At 47.0% G+C, this 20,606-nt stretch overlaps 4 protein-coding genes across 4 annotated transcripts; 2 read left to right on the top strand and 2 right to left on the bottom strand.

Annotated features, from left to right (window-relative positions):
* Positions 1 to 15,399: 15,399 nt before the first annotated feature.
* Positions 15,400 to 15,866, top strand: EI90DRAFT_2611026 (uncharacterized protein). Its single transcript, XM_039053328.1, has one exon. The coding sequence runs from the start codon at positions 15,483 to 15,485 to the stop codon at positions 15,816 to 15,818; it is 336 nt and encodes a 111-aa protein (XP_038910294.1). The 5' UTR covers positions 15,400 to 15,482; the 3' UTR covers positions 15,819 to 15,866.
* Positions 15,867 to 16,662: 796 nt separating this feature from the next.
* Positions 16,663 to 17,141, bottom strand: EI90DRAFT_3132030 (uncharacterized protein; the record flags this gene model as incomplete). Its single annotated transcript, XM_039064449.1, has 3 exons — positions 16,663 to 16,809; positions 16,862 to 17,004; positions 17,069 to 17,141. 3 exons carry the CDS (start codon positions 17,139 to 17,141, stop codon positions 16,663 to 16,665), a joined length of 363 nt encoding a protein of 120 aa, XP_038910293.1.
* Positions 17,142 to 17,814: 673 nt separating this feature from the next.
* EI90DRAFT_3132029 (uncharacterized protein) lies at positions 17,815 to 18,345 on the top strand (the record flags this gene model as incomplete). The annotated part of the gene is made up of 4 exons (XM_039064448.1): positions 17,815 to 17,832; positions 17,888 to 18,023; positions 18,078 to 18,235; positions 18,292 to 18,345. 4 exons carry the CDS (start codon positions 17,815 to 17,817, stop codon positions 18,343 to 18,345), a joined length of 366 nt encoding a protein of 121 aa, XP_038910292.1.
* Positions 18,346 to 18,996: 651 nt separating this feature from the next.
* Positions 18,997 to 20,584, bottom strand: EI90DRAFT_3081029 (EXS family-domain-containing protein). Its single transcript, XM_039061927.1, has 8 exons — positions 20,478 to 20,584; positions 20,403 to 20,409; positions 20,119 to 20,345; positions 19,927 to 20,064; positions 19,777 to 19,863; positions 19,709 to 19,726; positions 19,647 to 19,656; positions 18,997 to 19,558 (listed from the first exon to the last, which is right to left on the bottom strand). Exons 1-8 carry the CDS (start codon positions 20,553 to 20,555, stop codon positions 19,494 to 19,496), a joined length of 630 nt encoding a protein of 209 aa, XP_038910291.1. The 5' UTR covers positions 20,556 to 20,584; the 3' UTR covers positions 18,997 to 19,493.
* Between the last annotated feature and the right edge of the window lie 22 nt (positions 20,585 to 20,606).

Genomic DNA, 20,606 nt, shown 5'->3' with positions numbered 1-20,606 from the left:
TACAATTTTAGTACCATTGGAAAGGTGGGAATAAATGAAAATTTATGATGCCGAGAACGTGAAAAACCATTCAGAAATGAATGAGATACAAGGACATGAAGTTAGAAACCTGAAAATGCGTGGGAAGACAGCTTCTAGAGGTCCTGAGCCCCCAATAAAATACATAAAACTATGATATCTTTGAGGACGACCTATTATAACAACGAACAATACATATGAAGGACTAGGATGCAATAATACAAATGGGAATCAGGGGAGATGGACAAAATCCACGAAATCCACTACACTACAACAGACCATGGTGGGAATTTTAGGGAACAATATACTAATAAAGCAGAGAGCTATAACACATTTGTTTGAACAATTCTTGACTACTGGCAACTTTTTCTTTTGGTTCTAAACCTGAATAATTCACTCATTTATCATTTCAAGTCTCATTTCAACTAAATGTCACTGGATAAAAATAGAACAAATCAGCTGAGGGTCTCAGCACAGCCATATGCGCAGTAATGCAAAGTGTGAATTCAGAATCACCAAGTCATAGCAGACTTAATGGTAAATAAGAGGAATTTGAAATAGAAAACTGACAAATGCAGCGCAGTCAAGTTCTAATTAAAACCATAAAATAGCTTAGGTGAGGAAGGACAATAAGGATTCTAGGTGCAGTCTGACTGCAGTAGAGCCACAGTTCAGTGCAGCTGAGCGCAGTAGAACTATAGCATGAAAAAATTCATTTTTATTCAGTTTGAGGAAAATACACTGTAAATAAATCCTGTAAATATGAGGTAGAGCGTGAAAAAAGAAGGCAACCCAAGGAGTATAAAAGGGAGATCCTTTTTGCCCCCTTAGAGAAGTAAGAAAATAGAGTATTATTTTTCTCAAGTATTTCTGGTCATCACTCCAGCATGAAAAAGTGATATACAGTTAAGATTGCCACTGTAGTAAAAGGCAGCAATTAGGGAGAGGAATATTAAGTAGATATTTCAACAGGAGAGCTGGTTAACACTCCAGATTTCAAAGTGTAAACACAAAATTATTTTGCTACTGTTAAAACAAGTGTCAGAGACCAGGTTGAGATGAAGGAGTGTCTCCATGGCAGAGGGCTTCAGCCTCAGTGACTTATGCCAGGAGCACTGTGCCAAGTAACACATCCATGCCCTAACTTACTAAACTGGCAACCAGAACTGAAGGGGGTAAACTCTAGTCGATTTTTATTACTGAGGTGTAACCTATGTACAAGTTGAGTATATATATAGTTACAATGAGGGCAGGCCCGCAAATGGCAGAGCAGAGCTAATGGGGTTAGACATTAGCCAATTGAATATTACCGACAAGTCGGGTTATGGGGTTAACGGAATGGTAGGTGATAACCCAGAAACAGAAAGGAGGGATTGGCCTGAAGGTGGGCTTGCAGGGCAAGCGAGTGTATTGCCCAGCAGAGGCAGGAGTGCACTAGCAGACGTTGGAGTTCGGGGCTCTGTACTTAGGGAGGTGTAGGTAATAAATTGAAAGGAGGGGGTGGTGACCATCGAGGGGTACCAAGGTGATTGCAGAATACAGGAGCTCCAAGGTTAGTGAAGAAGGAGCAGAGGTAGACCAGAGGGATCGGAGGGAGTGGATGTCGATGGTTGGGGATGGATATGACAGTATCCCCTTCTTAGGCCTGAACCCTTGAAGGCCCAGAATTAGTAAGGTGAAGGGAGCTGTACTTACAGAAAAAGAAAAATGAAAAAATGGAAGTGAGGAGTGGAGAGAAAGGGAGAGATGGGAGAGGAGTCGGGGTTCCTAAGGAGCTTCGGGTCCAGGCTTATCTGGGTACCGAGAGTGGAATGCTTTGACGAGGTTGGAGGTGTGATCGAGTTCACCAGCAAGGAGCCATTGTGTCTCCTTGTCGGTCCCTTCATAGCCTAGCCACTTGACCAGGTAGAGCAACTTGTTGTGTCTACATCGGTCGATCTTGGAGTCGAGTATCTCTTTGATCTTGAACTCCATCTCACCTTCGATTTCTATGGGAGGCAGAGGTGGCTGGTGGCAGTTCGGAATGATGTTTGGGATGGAGGGTTTGATCTGTGAGACATGGAATACTGGGTGAATGGCTCACATGTTTTCTGGCAGGCAGAGAGTGAGGGAGTGAGTTCCTACATGGGCAATGATCTTGAATGGGCTGAGGTTTTTCTTGGAGAGCTTTTTGGAAGGTCGGGTGGAGTGGAAATACTTGGCCTTTACATAGACCGAGGTTCCTACTTCGAAAGCTGGGGCAGGGCTCCAACAGGAGTCTGCTGGGCCCTGATAACGGATCTGAGCGAGGTGCATTTCCTTGCGAAGGAAGTGATGGAGGGAGTCGAGATCTACAGAGTACTCCTGGGCATGCACTGGTGTTAGGTCTCGCTCCAGGTGAACGGTGGTGTTCGGATGGTAGCCTTTGTTGGCGAAGAACGGAGAGACGCCTGTGGTGGCATTCGGAGCGTTGTTGTATGCGAACTCCACAAGAGGCAGGAGTTCGGACCAATTGGCCTGCTGGTAGTTACTGTAGATGCACAGGTACTGCTCAAGCGTCTGGTTCATCTGTTCAGTCTGACCGTCTCCTTCTGGATGATAACCAGAGGTGAAGTGGAGGTGGATGTCAAGGGCCTTACCAAGTGAACGGAAAAAATAAGAGACAAACTCCGGACCCCTGTCGGAGGTGACATGGGAAGGAACTCCGTGCTTGGAGAACACATGGAGGAGGAAGAGCTTGGCCAGTTCCGGAGAGATGATGGTATCGTGGGTAGGAATGAAAATGCACTGTTTAGACAGGTGGTCCATGACGATGTTGTGGGGACAACTCCGTGTACTGCAAAAAGTCGGATTCTGCGGAATTTGGTCACCAACACGCAGTACATATCCGCTGACGCTCCCGATACTTATGCTATCACTATCCAACACTCCATACACTCACTCCATATTTTCCCCATCATTCCCGACAACCCCAAGCAAAATTCCCACCCCCAACCATGCCGCCAATTTCACCCCCTCTCCAGACCTCAATACCCACACTCACAACCCAGCCGTTTTTCCACCCGATAGTGATGCTCTACCACCCTTCTTCACCCCCGGAGCATTTCCCAGAATGGCAATCCCATATCCGGATGGTTCAGCACGGAGTATACTCTCACATGGTCTTGACAGCACCTGTCAATGGCCACATCTCAAGAAGTACTGCACCAAATGGGACGAATAGGGGCTCGTTGGAAAGCTGGAGACGAGGAGATTGCTGACGGGAGGATAGGCGGGCGCTGTGGCGAAGCGTTGCGGAGTTAACTTTTACATTTCCCATTTCGGACCCGTTGTCACATTTTCCCCATTCATTCATATTTCTTTTATTGTTTCTTTGTTCCCAATTGGATATTCATCATTTACGGTTGCCTAACGGCCCGTTCACATTCCCCCAGTCCATTCATTTCATTTCCAACTCATATAAAATAGATAACAGCTTGTACATAACAAGTTAGTATTGAATAGACCCGTGAAGGGACAAGCAGAAGTTGCATCCAAGTGGCAAAGACGCCATCCACGACCCTAACGCCCCCTCTGAGCTAGTTGCTCATGTCTAAGACCCCTCTCACCATAATACTCAGCCTTGATGTCCAAGAGAGACGTAGGTGAGTGTTTGTTTGAGGTTTTTGCAGACTCAGTAGCACCCATGGACCAAAACCCGGCCCAACGAACCACACCTGCACACACTACCACCCTCCCCCTTCTCTCTGTCTTGAGTCTAGGCGATAGACCCGTTACAATGACCAAGATGGAAGTGAATCCGGAAGAGGAGGGTAGTTGTTCGATGAAATCCATGGAGATGGAGTCCCAAGGATGTTCAGGGATGGGGAGTTGTTTGAGCAAGCCATAAGGCTTATGACGGGGGACTTTGGCATGGGTACAAGAAGTGCAGGAGGAGATGTAGCTCTTGACGAAGTTACGGATGCCTGGCCAGGTATACTCACGATGTACTAGATCCAGAGTCCGGTTTTGACTGAAGTGTCCGAAAGTTGGTGGTTGTGTTTGTCTCGCAAAACGCGGAGATGGAGATCATTGGAATCCGGAACATAAATGCCGTTGTCCAGCCTTAACAGGCCTTCAGCATCAATGGACCAGCGGGAATTGGGGAGGTTGGGTGTGAGGTCTCAGGGTAGCTCAGCACACAGAGCCGTAAGTGATACAAGTGTGTGTATTTTATGGTAGTGTGTAAGCAGTTACCTGGAGGTTCCTGCTTACCCATGTGACTATATGTATCTAATTACATGTGGCTCAGGGTTCGGGGCTATTGCCCTGACATTCTCCCCCCTTGCGTTGCATTTGCGATGCATACAAGGTTGATGGTGAAGAAAATAAAGTTTTAAGAATTGATTTACATTGAGTTTGAAATTATCAATGAGTGTTTTGTTGTCGCCACTTTAAAGTGGGCAATTTTTGTACATGTCGGTGAAGGAGAGAGAAAGGGTTTAGGGAATAAGTGAGTGTGGGCCGTCACTTTGAAGTGAACGGCAATACATGGGTATCGCAGGGAGAAAAGTAGTGGAGTTTGTCGAAAATGAATTTTGGCCCAAAGGTTGTATGTCTTTGGTGTTCCTCACTTGTTCCGTGAGGGTTCGTGTGTAAGTGGTGTTTACACACAAGCAGTGGTGGATGTGGGTCTTTTGACGGAGTAGAGATTTCTGCAATTGTTACTTGCAGTTCCTTGCATACAGTATTGTGTGCAGGGCCTCAAGTTGGGGGAAGGTGTTTTCACGGGCACCTCAATGGCATATTACCGTGTCACTTTCCCTTTCCTCAAGGGTGGACTCATTGCCCCAGAGGAGGGTTTTTCCTCCAGGTTGTTCATCTGGACATCTGATTGCTGCGTCAGATGCAATGATGTAGCCTGGGCTACATTGTCAGGCTGTGGGCTCGATGAAGTGGGTGCTCCCTGGGTGGGAGTGGGTTGTTGTGTTCCTGAGCTACTTGGCTCAGGTGTGGAGTACAGTAGGACTACCATTCTTCCTGTGGGGAAGGGTGGTCATTGAGCTGGTTGTCCAGTACGGAGACTTGCATCTCCCCCCCGGTATTTGGAAGCTTTCGCTTCCCACTCCGCAGTTCTTGCAGCACGTTCCTCAGGAGTCCTGAGTGGTTTAAACTGGGACTTTAGATAGGCAGCTTTGCCTAGACTTTCCCAGGAGATTTTTCCCTTGTTCTCCGGGGAATTATACTCCTCCGCAAGTCTTGCAATACTCGGGAGTCCCAAGGAGTATTTCTCGGTTTCCTTCGCTTTTTTGTGAAGGGTTCTGTGTACCTTGCCACTTTTGAAGGTGGCTTCGGCCTGTTTGTACCAGTGTACAAATTCTTTCCCACTCATGCTTGTCCACCAAGCATATGCAGCATCATGCGCCACTTCTGACCCCGCTATTCTCCTCATGGGGAAGTTGGGGTCGATTGTTACGTCGACTGGAGCTTTGATTTTGCCGAACTCATTGAGTTCAGCGGTCTTGTATAGCATGTGGACACTTCCCTGCAGGGTAGCTTGCCCATAGGGTGCTGAGGTACTCAGCGGCCCACCACCTCTGGCAGTGGTCCCTGTTTTAGGGTCTGCCATTGGTTGCCTACCGCTCTCCCTCTTCCCCTTGACATGGGTTTGCCCTTCTGAGGGTGGGCCCTTATGCAACCCGGACAGGGTCACCTGCCCATGGGGTGGCGGGATAGTTGGTGCCCCACCCCTTGGTGCACTAGTCCCCATGTGGGGTCGCACCTCATGAGGCCCGGAACTGTATCCCCTCCCCCTGACCTGGGAGGCCCCCGTCATAATGGGTTTGGCAGCAAGGTCTGCCAGTGCATGTGCCTCTCTGAGCTCGCATTTCAGTAATTCGATCTCCCTTTTTTGGAGATCGACCTCTCTCTCTGTGTCTTTCAGAGAGTCGAAGATGCCCTCGGCATCTCTTCGCACTCTGTTGTATTCACACCTCCAATGGGCGCAATGGTCGCAGGTGTCTGCTGACACCCTCGAGTTATCAGACCGTGCCCATTTGGATGGTCTGGACGAGGAGCTGCTGTCGCTCCCTCATCTCCCTCCTACGAGGGACTTCATCTCTTTCAGCTCCTCACGGAGCTGACCTGTCTGAGCAGCTACTGCTGATGCGATAGCTGATTCCCAGCCTGCATTTGGCTGGGGTGTTGTTGGACCTGGGCCAAATTGGCCAATCCAGGGGTTGATCTGGCCAGGGAAGTTCCCTGGGGAGTATACCTGGGGCTGCAGGAGCAAATGCTGCCCCTGGAATGGCGCTTGTTGCGCCATCGGTGCAGTTTGCACCACGTATGGTTGGAAACCCCTCTGAGGAGGCTGGGGGTATGTGGTGCCTGTTAGCAACACGGATGCTTGTTGGTTTGCGGCACTCATTTGTGCTGTGTGCATCATATAGTCCATGGTGCTTATCTGCGCCTGGTGTTGTTGTTGTTCCGGGGAGCCTTGCTCCCCGGTGAAGGAGAGAACGAAGGAAGGTCAGTTGGGAGGTTCAAACGAGACCACCACCAAGCTGTTCCCTGGTTCTTTAGTTAGGATGGGGAAGTGTACTAGTGTTATTTATTGTAAATATAGTACCAATCCGAGTGTTTTGGCTAATTCTATTTTTATGGGTTAGTTTTAAAGTTCCTGGGAATTGACTTACAGATAAACTGAGCCCTGCAGAGCTGTTTCTTTATTGAAATTTCTTAATTTGTCTAGGTGTAATTCTGTGTAGCGTTGTTTTTAATTTGGATTTAATCTTCTACTTGGTGAAGTTTCAAAGATTCTAATCAGTTAATGGATTTGGATTGTGTCTGGAGTGTCCCTTGAGTTTGTTTTATTTTTGTCTTATTTTATTGCTTGTTTTAACAGTAGCAAAATAACTGTTTTGTGTTTACACTTTGAAATCTGGAGTGTTAACCAGCTCTCCTGTTGAAATATCTACTTAATATTTCTCTCCTTTATTGCTGCCTTTTACTACAGTGGCAATCTTAACTGTATATCACTTTTTCACACTGGAGTGACAACCAGAAATGCTTGAGAAAAATAATACTCTATTTTCTTACTTCTCTAAGGGGGGCGAAAAGTCGCAGAAAGGGTCTCCCTTTTATACTCCTTGGGTCGCCTTCCTTTTTCACGCTCTACCTTCTATTTACAGGATTTATTTACAGTGTATTTTTCTCAAACTGAATAAAAATGAAATTTTCATGCTATAGTTCTACTGTGGTCAGACTGTGCCTAGAATTCTTATTGTCCTCCCTTGCCTAAGCTATTTTAATGGTTAATTGGAACTTGGCTGCACTGTATTTGTCGCAGTTACCTATTTCAAATTCCCTTTAAATTTGCTATGACTCGATGATTCTGAATTCAAACTTCGCATTATTATGCGTACGGCTGTGCTGAGCCCTTCAGCTGATTTATTCCAATTTTATTTAGTGACATTTAGTTAAAATGAGACTGAAATGATAAATGAGTGAATTATTCAGGTTTAAAACTGAAAGAAAAAGTTGCTAGTAGTCAAGAATTACTCAAACGAATGTGTTATAGCTCTCCACTTCATTAGAACATCGTTCCCTAAAATTCCCGCCATGGTCTGTCGTAGTTTAGTGGTTTTCGTGAATTTCATTCATATTCCCTGATTCCCCTTTGTATTATCACATCCTAATCCTCCTTATGTATTGTTGGTTGTTATAGTAGGTTGTCCTTGAAGATATCATATTTTTATGTATTTTATTTAGGACTCTGGACCTCTTGAAGCTGTCTTCCCACGCGTTTTCAGGTTTCTAACTTCATGTCCTTGTATCTCATTCATTTCTGGATGTTGTCTCACGTTCTTGGTATCATAAATTTTTATTTATTCCCACCTTTCCAATGGTACTAAGATTGTGTCCTATTTCCTGGTATTCGTTGAGTTAGCAAAGATTCGCGCGCACATTCGGTAATCACGTGCGTTGTTCCCATAGTCGTTTGTATGCGGGAGCCGTTTTCGTTTAATTGTTCAGGATTTATGATATGCGCGGGTGTTTATTTCTTTCATATGGGCTTCTGTGATTTATTTCAGATTTTTCCCTCATGGTCTAAGGTTGTTTTGCACTTTCCATGCTTTGTTTTGACTGGGCTCTTCCTTATTTGGACGGAAATTGGTCTTTGCGATCTGCTGAAGTGCGGATCTCAGTTCCAACGGCCGGTTCCCTGTGCATCGCCACCCTCATGTGTCATTATACATGATGCGGATTTCTATATTCCCGTCATGGGTATAACTTCACAACGGCTGGACCGTTTGGGCTGAAAATTTGCATAACTATAGTTCCCCATTTTTAATAATTTCTGTGTAAATTTCGTTGTATGTTTTAATTATGGATCCTATGCAAACATCGTCTTTTCCCTGAGCTCGGACTTTTGATGTCGCTATTCCCGTTATTGGATATCTCATTAACGCATGATCCTTTTATTATGAAACTTTGGGAGGATTAAGTTTAGATCCCTTCCTTTCTAATGGGCCATCAAGCTTGTCTCAGTCATTACTAGTTTAATCTTCGCGCTTGCCTTTTAGACATTGTCCTTGTTTTGCAGGAGTTTTAGTCATATCTCCGTCGTTTATGGGTAGTTTCCTCTGTAATTACTCTCATTGGTTCCTTTTGGGGGACATCTACATTTCCTATTATAAACACGACTTTGACTTTTGCATTAGTTCCTGAGAAATCTTTGTTCCGTGGTACTTCCATCCTTGGCTACGTGTGCGGACGTGGGAAAGTAGTTTCCGTGGAGGTTCTCTGGTTATTTTTATAGTCAAATCTTGGTCGATTGTCCTAATTCTTGGTTTAATATTTGCTATAAATTCCCCCGAGAATTCCGTCTCGTTGATGGTAAGCTTGAAGTATTTTTGCTATTTTTCTTTCTTTCGATTTATCGTGTATAGTCATAATAATTCATTAAAATTCGTAAAATTCGTTAAAATTCAGGTCCTTCTATTTTTCCTACACTGGGTTGTCGTATTTCGATGTCCAGTGGCTTGTTTGGATTGAACCAAGGGTTGCCTCCCCCAGAGAATGACATTTCGTCATTATGTTTCTCGTGGTGGTGGGAGGGGTTTTCGTTCTTGCATGCGTGGGATTCGCCACAGTTGTGTGTGCTTTTACATGTGAGCCTGTGGTTCACGTGGTCTAGGTGAGTTACTCACCTGGCCCATGTGGTCTCTAGTACATGGTGTGGCTGTCTGGGCGAGTTACTCGCCCAGAACTTTCCCATGCTCTTGGCTGTGGGCCATCGTCCCTCAGCTTTACTTCCTCCACCTCCATTTTTGGGGGCGTAGTGATGCTGAGAGTTCCTTGTCTTCTTTGATAGGGAGTTTTTCTGGTTCCCTTACATTTTGTAATGTGAGGTACTCGTCCAGGTGGACAAGGTCATTGCAATTTCCTAGGGGTTCCCATGTGGTGTCCCCTAGTTCCCATTTGACCTTAAACCAGAGTTCGTTGTGAACCCACACATGGTTTAAGATTTCGCGAACTACTGCTTCACAATCGGGGTCTTCCCCAAAATCGTAGAATATGTTTACTTCCCTATTTGGGAAGATTTCTTGGTCATTCGGCTCATGAGGTACGAGCCAGGATACGTGGAATCTTGGGTGGATTCCGCGTTGTTCAAGTTGTGGTGGCAACTTGAGGACGTAGTTTGACATCTCTGGAAATGTAAATGTTTCCAGAATTTTGTAAGGCCCTATGTATAAGGGCTTTAGTTTTCCTGCCCTTCCTTTGGGTAGGTTCAGCTTATCCATGGATAAGTATGCAAGCTCGCCTTTTCTCAAAGGCGGGTCCGGGTGTCTTTTCTTATTCACCTGGATTGTTTGAGCAGTGCAATTGTGTATTATCGCGTTGTGTGCTGCCATGAGGTTTTCCTTTGCCTTTTGGGTGAAGTCATTTACTCCCAGGTAGTCCGAGAGTGGTGCTGTTAGGCACATCTTTGGCATATGGCCGTAGATTAATTTGAACGGGGCAAATCCTGTCGATGTGTTCGAGCTCGCATTGATCGCGAATTCCACCATTGACAGTTTCGCTGCCCAGTCGCGTTGATCTGGTCTAACCATCGCTCATAGTATTTGTACTACTTTTTGTATCATTCTCTCCGCTTGGCTGTCACCTTGTGGGTGGAATGCAGTTGTGAATTTCAACTGCACACCGAGTATTTGGTGTAGTTCATGCCAAAATTTTGATGTGAATTTTGAGTCTCGATCTGATATGATTGAGTGTGGTAGACCATGGAGTCTTACAACTTCACAAAGAAATACGAATGCTAGTTCTAGTGTGTTCGTTGTTGTTTTTATTGGAATTAGGTGAATGTTGGACGTCAACCTACAAATGATTACCCAGAGGTAATCATATCCCAAGCTTGTTGGGAATGGACCTGTGAAGTCCATAGCTATTGATGACCATGGTGTCTCCAGGGTCGGGAGTGGGTGAAGCAGTCCAGGATTTCTCCTGGTGCTTTTCTTTGTTGTTTGACAAGTTCTGCAAGACCTGCAGAACTTGTGGGTATCCTTCCTCATCGACTTCCACCAGAAGTGTCGATGGAGGGTTTCCACTGTTTTCTTGGATCCTAAGTGTCCAAGTGTTTCGTGGATGTTTTCGAGGATTATTCCTCGAATGGACTTCCTTTCGTAGTTCCCTTTTGGGACTACTATTTGGGTCATTCCTCCTTCTCCAAGTCGGGTTATCAGCCCATCTTTTATGGAGAAGTTTTTGAAATTCCCCAGGCTCTCTAGGATTTCCCAGTGGATCTGGCTTTGTGAGTATCCAGATTTTATTGCCTCAATGAGGTCTTTCTCTTTGAATTGTTTTCGAAGGTTCTCTTCTGGAATTATGATTTCTTCCAGATTTTGGGCACTCCCCCCTAGAGCTTCCTCTAGGGTATTTCTCATGCCTATTGCTGTGAGTCTCTTTCTCTCTGAGTTTTTACTCAGGGTACTGCTTAGCAGCAGTTCTTTGTATTCCTCGATTCTGTCAGGGATAGTATCTTCTGCATTTTTGTCCAGATGGATGTCTGCCAACACGTAGTCATCGAAATGCAGATCCTCATCCGTTGACAAGTCGCAGTACCATGAGAGTGCATCTGCCACTTTGTTCTTGTGGCCTTCCACATATTTTATTTCGCAATTGAAGCTTGCGAAGAAGGCTTGCCATCTCAGGTGTACCAGTACCAGGCAATGCGGGAGATCCCACTGCTGTACACCTTCCAAGACGAAGGCGAGGACGACAATCAAGCTTCATCTGGCTTGAAAAGGCCTTCTCAGGACGCCTATGGGACTTCAAACTCCCATCTGTGCGTTTACCGCAAATGAATACAAAGCACATCCATGAGGTTCCGTAAGACGAGTTTGTATCAACTCTTCCCTTCGCGGACGTTGCGCGTGCAGATTGGGCATATGTGTTGGTTGACCGAAGCATGCAACTGGTCATCACAAGCCGTGCCATGACCACTCGACTATCCTGTGTAACCACGAGCTTTGTAACTGCATCTACTACCAGTTCATGTGCGCTATGAAGATACTCCTTGTAAATAGGAATTCTTAAAACGTCTGAGATATTGCGTAGAGCTCAGCTGCCAATACTAAATTATTTTTTAGCTAATTATTACGCCACTTGAACCAACTAGCGAAAATTCTTGGCATATGTACATAATTAGTCAACTCACTAACATCATCGATCGTTTCCGTGTGTCGTCCCAACGTCGAGTTCACGATAATCTCATTCTCTGATTATTCAATTCCTGCGTACCCTGCAGAACGGCCGCGAAGCGACCTTGAAGCACCCCCTCACCGAGTGCTAATCGATATTGACGATCGGCTGTGAGGGCACAGACCTCTTCCTTGCACGCTCATGGACATGTATTTGCATACGAAACTGCCTAGAGTACCTATGGTTACGCACCTAAAGCCTGCCTGGTGGATGCAACGGTCTAATGATCTAGACCAACAAATGCCTTGGCTAGCCGGTCATTGAATCTACGCGATCTTAGAGCGATATTTGGTGAGGAAAAATGACCATAAGTTTGGAGCAGCATGCAGCCGTGTCAGTGGAGACGACGATCACCCACAATGATCGACGCTCGACGCTGAAGGCAAAAGTTAGCTGGTATGGTGAGCTTCGGAATGATTGAATGGAGCCTGGGGGTGGCATGGGCCAGTGTGAGAGCTGCATCGAGCGGTGGGGATGTGGGTGCAGGGACATCACTTGTGCGTCCGTCCATTCATCGGTGCAGCTTGTTCGTCCCGAGGTCATGGAGCGGCTGTAGGATGCAGAGGAAAAAAAGAAATGAATATGGGTTAGCAAGTGATTAGTTTTGAGCGCAAGCAACGGGATCGAACCAAACCCGTTTGCACCGAGTTATGGTCCTCTTCGTTGTCTCGTTTAGTGGGTTCCGCTCGGCCTGGTTTAGGCTAGATCTAGATCGGGTTGGCCAATGGGGGAGTACATACGCAGCTGCCTAAACGAAAAGGGTTCGATTGTGATGGGAAGAGAATGAAGAGGGGTACGGATATAGCTTAAAGATGTGTACCGTTGGACGGTGGCCAAGGCATAGGCACAATTATAGATTGCGGGTGTGATATTGAGGAGGAAGGGAAAAGGAGAGTTGTACAATCGATTGATTGGGTGATTGAGTGTTCGTCGTTGCAGGTGGAAACACGATCGGAAATGAGCTGGAGGAAGAGAATTGGGCAGGACGAGGCTGCGTGCACCGCTGAGTCCACGTAGTATTCCAAGTGCGAAACATTCAGGAGTATAGATGTACACATCTCCGCTTCGCCTTCACTCACAGTAGCGTGACAGTTCGTACTCGAGTTGTGAGTCTGACCGCGAATAAAAGAAAAGGGTAGATATCACAGATTACTATTAGTGCACACATCAGATAAATATAATGTTCTCGGATTTGGTGCATTACTGAACGCTACTCTTTGTGGGCGCAATCGGGGGATAAAGATGAGAATCATAACCAACGCCATCTGCCCAAAGCCGCCCACGCTGCAGTTCATGGTTCACGGCGACTCAGGAGAATGAGAAGGACGCGTGCACCATTGATACTGAACGCTGGAAGAAGAATGCACATGGAGAGTGGTCTCTTGCGTCGTCTTGTTTGACGGATTCCGCAAAGTATGATATAGAGATGTTAAGTTAAAGTCGGATCGAACGTCATCGCGTTGAGGATACGCAACAGGAGGAAGAGCGACATCCAAACTACGACACGATGGCGCACTGTGGGCCAGAGTAGCGGGACGGACGATACTGAAACGAAGAAGTTGGATACGAATGGGTCAAGCTCCTTCGACAGAATCCCTTGACCCATTTTGTGGTTCAATCGTCGCAGTTAGCGCCGAGGCTCTCGAAAGCGACACCGCTAACCATGACCTACGTTGGGGGGACTACTTTATCAAGTTTGGAGATCCATCGCTCCTCTACGAGGCCAAGACGCAACGAGATGACCCAGACGCACCGAAGGTCATCACCTACTTCACCCACGACTGTGTCGCATACCTGGTTTCGGAGTTCATCAATGCTCCCACCATTGGAACCTGGTTGGAATGTACGAACCCCAGTCAGCATGCGCTTGGCTACTGCTCGGTTGCGAATGCCTTGGATTGGCTCCGTCGCGTCCCCGCTCCGCCCGATGTGCCGATTGGCCAATTGGGGGGCGGGCCAGCCCGCCACAAGCATCGGTGCCGTTGAGAGATATGTGAATAGGGTTACGGTTACACTTTGCTACGTATTTTCAGACAGCTGAGTAAATCTCCTTCTAAATTTAGGCCACCGCCCGCATGGAGAAGTCCGTCTTCATTCAGGCCGATCCCACAGTCGGCAACTTCCTTGTGGTGTCGGAAAGAATAGTCTTGATCGACTTTGAAGACGTCAGCCTGCTCCCAGAATCTTTTTTCAGCTACATGATGAACACTACGAACGGCTTTGTCGAAAAGGTCGCCAAGTATTTTCCCGGGGAGCGGTTTCACAACTTGCCAACGATGCAAGCGGCTAAGTGCGTGTTGCATTTACACGGCGGGCCAACCCTTGGTATGTCGTACCCGCTTATTATGGAAATTTCGATTGACGATGGGACCAGGTTTACGGTCACCCGGTTGATAAGTAGTGGTTGCACTTCGCTGCAGGAACTGTTCATCTTCACCGCCCTCTACTTCTCCGTTTCAGTATCCGTCCCCTACTCTGGCCCACAGTGCACCATCATGTAACCACATGTGGTCGCTTGGATGTCGCTCAACCTCCTGTTGCGTATCCACAGCCCGATGACGTTCGATCTGACTCTGACCTAACATCTATATCATACTTCCCCTTCTCAGGCGGAATTCGCCAAACAAGACGACGCAACTCTCCATGTGCTTTCTTCTTGAACCACAGTGTGTGCGGTACAGGCAGAGATGGCATTGGCTGTGATTCTCATCTTTATCTCTGGATTGCGCCCACGCGAATGGCCGAAGAGTAGCGTTCAGCAACGCACTAAATTCGAGAACATTATCTGGCCTGGCGTGCACTTACCGTAATCCGTGATAGTCCGTGCTTTCCCTCCGTCTCTCCGCCTGCAGCGACAAACACTCAATCACCCAATCAATCGATTGTACAACTATCCTTTCCCCTTCCTCCTCAATATCGCACCCGCAATCTATAATTGTGCCTATGCCTTGGCCACCGTCCAACGGTAGACATCCTTGAGCTATATCCGTACCCATTTTCCCGAACGCCCTCCACAATTGCCCCATCTGTTGCATCTTCTACGTCTTTTACATCGTCCTTAAGGAAGAAAGTCGTAAGCATTGCATCAGCAGGCGCTTTCTTCGCCGAATGCTGGGACTCGAGGCCATATCGAATTTTGTCTGTGCGAACGTTTTGCGAAAGTTTATTCAACAGTCGTCGTGCTGCTGATGCCAGGATTGTGTCCGTTCAGCGATATGGGCCGGCTCGTCTCTAGTGGTGTATGCGTATCAAATTGCCTCAGCACTATGCAGGCTAAACCTTGTCTAGTGCCCACGGTATAGTAAAGTCTGCAAATTCTTCGGCAGGCCAGTTAAGTTTGATGGAGGTTCCCATGGGCTTGGAGCAGCAGCAACCACCAAATTTGACTTCCTTCTTGCGCTTGATTAGATCGCACTTACGAGGACGAGAAACGAAGGGGCAAAAGGCCAAGATACGTATGTTCCTTCTAGTATTTCAGTGCCACTCATATATAACTGGGCTCCTTATTTTCGGCTCATTTTTAAGCAGAAGGAAATTTGTCCAAGCTGAACAGGCTGACCGTTCATGCGCGCACTGACTCCGAAAGCATAGCTCGGAAACGATGGCCAGTCTCCGACTATCCGGACTTGTTTCCAACTAGAACTGGCTTCAGGCATATGTTTACCAAAGGGGGTGCATGGACTAAGTAGTAGAACGAACAACACTAAAACGAAAAAGTGAAGGTTACGACGGTATGTCGTGGCATGGCTCTGCGCACGACTAGTCCTTTTCTCGCGTGGCGCTTCCAATGCATTCTAGGAATGAGCGGTTCAGTTGTAGCTGAGAAACCTCGGCTAACTCGATTTGGGAAGACCTATCCGACCCAATTTCAGCATAACCCAGCTTTATCTCTCTCCGCATCATGCAAGCGTACGTGTTTGTTGGACTTTAAGCCCTGTTCTCCCATTGCCGAACACGTTAGCATCGGGGGAGAAGCAGGGATGATTGCGTTCATCAATTTAGATGGACTTATGCCCGTGGCAGACAATGTTCATTATGGGACTTACTCGATGGAGCTTACGTCAATACTAAATTATTAGCTATTACGCCACTGAACCGACTAGCGAGAATTCTTGGCATATGTACGTAATATACTGACATCATCATTTCCGCGCAACGTCGGTCGAGTTCACGATGTCTCATTTTCTGATTATTCGGTTCCTGCGGACCCTGCAGAACGGCTGCGAAATGAATCTCCTCACCAAGTATTAATCGATATTGACGATCGGCTGCGAGTGCACAGATCTCTTCCTTGTACGCTCTTGGATATGCATTTGATAGAGTGCACATGCGGAACTGCCTAGGGTACCTATGGTAACGCACCTAAAGCCTATCTGGTGATGCAACGGTCTAATGATCTAAACCAACAGATGCCTTCGCTAGCCGGTCATCAAATCTACGTGATCTTAGAGTAATATTTGGTGAGGAAAAATATGACTCAAGTGACCACGGGTTTGGAGCAGCATGCAGTGGGTCTCATCACAGTGGTGTGTCGGTGGAGTCGACAATCACATACATTGTGGGGGTGATCGATGCTCGACGCCGAGGGCAAAAGCTAGCTGGTTTGGTGAGCTCAGGAACGATTGAATGGAGTGGAGCTTGGGGGTGGCGTGAGAGTTGCATCGAGCGGTGGGGATGTTGGTGCAAGGACATCAGTTGTGCGTCCGTCCATTCATCGGTGCAGCCTGTTCGTCCCAAGATCATGGAGCGGCAGTAGCATGCAGAGGAAAAAGGAAATGAATATGGGTTAGCGTCCATCTTGAAGCGTGTGTTGGGGAACGAATGGAATGGTAAGATAAATGCATTCCTGAAGTGATTAGTTTTGAGCGCAGCGCATCGAACAAAACCCGTTTGCACCGAGCACCGTCCTCTTCGTTGTCTCGTTTAGTAAGTTCCGCTCAGGAGGTGAAGGGCTGGTTTGAATTTGAGGCTAGATCTATATCGTGTGTGGTGCGTTGGCGATACTGCCGTTGTAGAAGGTATGTCATCGGGCAGCGGAGGCTTGAGTGTCGGTTCGATGCCTCCATCGAGCTTTAAAACTCGGATGAGTGAGGGTTCAAGGTATCGTAAAATTTATTCTTACCTCGAAGAGAAAATCATCGACCGAGGCTGGTTCTGGAAAAGCGGAAGGCTCGGTGGCTGCCGGCAAAAAGCCTGGCAAAGCCAAGGTCGAAGCGAAGGAGGGGATCGTGTCATGGGAATATCCTTCGGCAGTAGAGATCGCTTCTGATAAGGAGTTAGAAGGTTGGAACACGAAATACCCCCAAGGCACTGCAAATAGCTCACTCACTATCAATGGGATCGATGGGATTTTCGATAGCGGTGCCAACAACAACATTCCCGGGATTCTGATGGCCTGACATTGTTGCAGTAGGTGTAATAGAGGTCTGGGCCGGGCTTTCCTCCGGAAGAACCAATAGAGACGTGATAGACGCGCGCATCACAAAGATGCCGTCAAAGTGGATGTGTTTGTTTACTCAACAAGTTCTCATTTGACGTTGCTTCCTCAGATGGAGCCCGCAAATTGTTTCCGAGAGTGGGAGCTTCAGTAGTGATGGTGACCAAAATATCGTGTCGCACTCAGGACCCTTCAACCTGGTCAATGTGTTCGAGGCTGAGATCGACAGCTCTGATGGCGGATCTATAATGGAGTGTCCACTTTGCGTCTAGGAGGCATCGGGCCCAACCTGCCTTGGGCTGAGCAAGCCGCCGGAGTCCATACACTCAGTATGCCCAAATTCCACCGCCCTGTGTTCTTCCTTACCTCGACAGGGACCAGGGACATGCATTAGAGAAAAGGTCGACGTCCCACTATAGTGGCGCACAGACCTATCAGCCACCTAGGATTGTCCACTATTCCTGTTTTATTCTTCTTGTTGATAGGCGGCGTTGTAGGCTTAAAAGCCCCTCGTCGCGACTGTTTTTTCTCTCCCCAGTTACACTATCGTGAACAGAGGTGAAATCGTACTTCTTGGTCATATTAGACCGTTAACGTGTAATTGTCTAGCGTTTATACGTCGCTAGTTTTCTCACAACATGACAGGGCCTCTGAGAGTAAGCTTCATCTTTCGCATCGAAGATCTGCCCACTGAGATTATTTTATCAGCAGGTGCAGATGCAGACGCCTAGTGGCCCTAATCTTCCGAATGCGAGGTCTCCTGAAGACGATATCAGTCCTCTTACCTTCTATGAATCCCTTCAACGTGATCGAAAGAAAGATCCATCATACCGGTGCCCTGAGCCCAGTAAATCGCAAGCATTTGGTTAGGGTTTGCTATTGATACCGGATCCGGTATTAGACATGGCCCAGCCGTATGTCGAAGCCGAATCGAAAACCAGTGCCCCATTATTCACTGCACCCCGCCCGTTTATTGCACTGGTTCCTACTCCTGGTCATTTTTTTGTACCTCTGAATCTCGTGGTATTATTTGTTTGGACTCTACCCATTGCAACCCTCGTAAGTGCTATTTCACTCAGATCGATCCACAGACCTTCCTCATCCCACCTCTTCAGAACTCAATGAGAGAAGATCTGCTGCCACCAAAAGAGTTTCCCCCATACCATTGAGCCCTCAGGATTAGTTTATGGGCTGTTTTCGTTCCTTACGCGAAATAGCTTCATACGGAGCTCCTCCGACTGGGTACGAGTCTGAACCGCCACATCCTTCAGCTCTGAACCGATACAAGAGCGGACTAGGGCATGGCGACGCAGCATGGGTGACTCCCAGTTTGTGAAGGACCAGGTAGATAAATTATGATTCAGTTGTTCCGTTCATGACCTCCGCCAAGATTGAGATGATAATTGCAGAGATCCACAAAGTTTCAGCTTCGCCTTTGGTGTCTCCGAAGTACAATCAGAGGGTGTCACTATCGAAAATTAGGTAATACACAACATATCTAAGAATTGCGAAGCAGCGAAAAGAACCTGGGAGCAAATTCCTTACAAGCTCAACCATTGATCACAGCTTACATCATAGCGTGTGGTGGTAGGGGCCCCCCTGTTGAAAATGCCCTGTTCGGGTGGGCCCAGCCGCGCAGAACAGATAGCATCGAAATTATATTATATTAAATCAAACAAAGCAAGACAATGGAAAGTCAGAAATATCAGGATAGCGGTTGTAAAGTAGCGTGTTACACTCAGTATAGTATAAAACATTTGTTGTTCAGGCGGGTCTTGTGATTATCCAGAACGGCTGGAAATCGGGTCAAATCTAAGTCCCTAATATCTCAGACGTTTTAAGAATCTGTATTTACAAAGAGTATTTTTATAGCGCATACGAACAGTTTCAGAGGAACATGTGGGTCTGCAGAGAGAGAGAGTAGACGCCGTCATAAAGCTCTTGTGGTTACACATGATATTTGGGTGAGTGGTCACGGCACGGCTTGTGATGACTAGTTGCATGCTTCGGTCACTTAACACAAATGCCCAATCTACACACGCAACGTCCGCAAAGCGAAGAGTTAGTTCACACAAGCTTGTCTTATGGAACCTCGTGGATGTGCCCTGTATTCATCTGCGGTAAACGCACAGATGGGAGATTGAAGTCCCGTAGGCGTCCCGAGAAGGCCTTTTTCAAACCAGTCGAGGCTCGATTGTCGTCCTCGCCTTCATCTTGGAAGGTGTACGGCAGTGGAATCTCCCGCGTTGCCCGGTACTGGTCCATGTTACCCAGCTGTTCGTTTTCCAGACGGTCTTCATGTGTCAAAATGTCAAGTTTACAAATTCAGACAGATGGGGCACCAGGGACGCACAGATATTCCAGTGGGCCCTGCGAAGGATTTCGAGAAACGCGGCAATGAACGTTCTCGGCGTGATGTTCAGCCCCGAAGGCACCAGAAAGTAAGAGAACCAAATAAAACGAATAAGCACGTTGGATACCTAGCAACTACCATCAGGACATATCCAGTAATGATACTGCCTTAGTGCTCACGATTGCAAAATAATAACGCTGTCCGACGAAACGTGAGCAAGTTACCATAGCGGGGCCTGGTGGCGCACCGGAATATAGTCCCTGTATAAGAGCTCGGTGCGGAGGAACCTGTACTCCGCCATCGGATCAAGTAAGGACCAATCTACAAGCAGGTCCTAGGGAACGTGACATTCAGATCAGAGAGCTTGACGAAATGTAAAACCAGCGATAAACTGTACCCATGCCGATGTGTAGAGTGACATGACTGATCCACTAAGGCAAAGCAGAATGAAGGCAGTGTCTCCGATTTTTGCGCCGTTGTGCCTCCACAGGTAGTAGAAAACATAGTACATCACACTCGATAGATATTTTCCGCCCTGAGGGTACTCACATTAGAAGACCAGGCACTGCTACGATGGAGTCAGACTGACATTGATCATGTGCATGCGAAGTCCGCTGTCGGAATAACGTTTTAGGCATTGAACAAAACGTATCAACGACGGCATGCAGCTCAAAACAAACGGCGTCTGCCAATGATGCGCAAGTCCGCATTTTTCATAGCTATCGGGAGCCCAGTCATTGTGGACTGAACATGCAAGGGTCCAGAGGGAAGCAAGGGAGAATGTAAGACTGCAGAATTGGTCACCGAGCCAGAAGTCTGCGAAAGTATGGATCAGAGCTGATTAGCATTGGGAGTAGTGACGTTTCTGCTTGCCTGAAAACTTAGAAGATGGACACCCCATTACATTCAGCATGTCTGTAGGCTAATTCCCAACAAGAGGATGCCTACCTCGACAGGGACGAGACCAGAGACGAACAATGTCAAGAATTTCTTCAAAAACCAATACCTTGATGATCTTGCGAACATAGGCAACGGGTTCAGAACAAAACAAATCGTGAATCCAAGCCAGACTATCGC

This window comes from Cantharellus anzutake (assembly GCF_015039405.1).
Source record: "Cantharellus anzutake strain C23 chromosome Unknown EI90scaffold_83, whole genome shotgun sequence".
NCBI classification, from domain to species: domain Eukaryota; kingdom Fungi; phylum Basidiomycota; class Agaricomycetes; order Cantharellales; family Hydnaceae; genus Cantharellus; species Cantharellus anzutake.
The sequence above is the reverse complement of the archived record's forward strand: the minus strand, read 5'-3'. Positions and strand labels throughout refer to the sequence as shown.

Excerpts from the sequence above, each read along its gene's own strand:
- EI90DRAFT_2611026 (XM_039053328.1), top strand. The coding sequence starts at position 15,483 with ATGGCTCTGCGCACGACTAGTCCTTTTCTCGCGTGGCGCTTCCAATGC.
- EI90DRAFT_3081029 (XM_039061927.1), bottom strand. The coding sequence starts at position 20,555 with ATGTTCGCAAGATCATCAAGGTATTGGTTTTTGAAGAAATTCTTGACA. Across the intron at positions 20,065-20,118 it reads TTCGCATGCACATGATCAAT|GGCGGAAAATATCTATCGAG; the intron begins GTCAGTCTGACT and ends GAGTACCCTCAG. Across the intron at positions 19,864-19,926 it reads CACTCTACACATCGGCATGG|GACCTGCTTGTAGATTGGTC; the intron begins GTACAGTTTATC and ends CACGTTCCCTAG.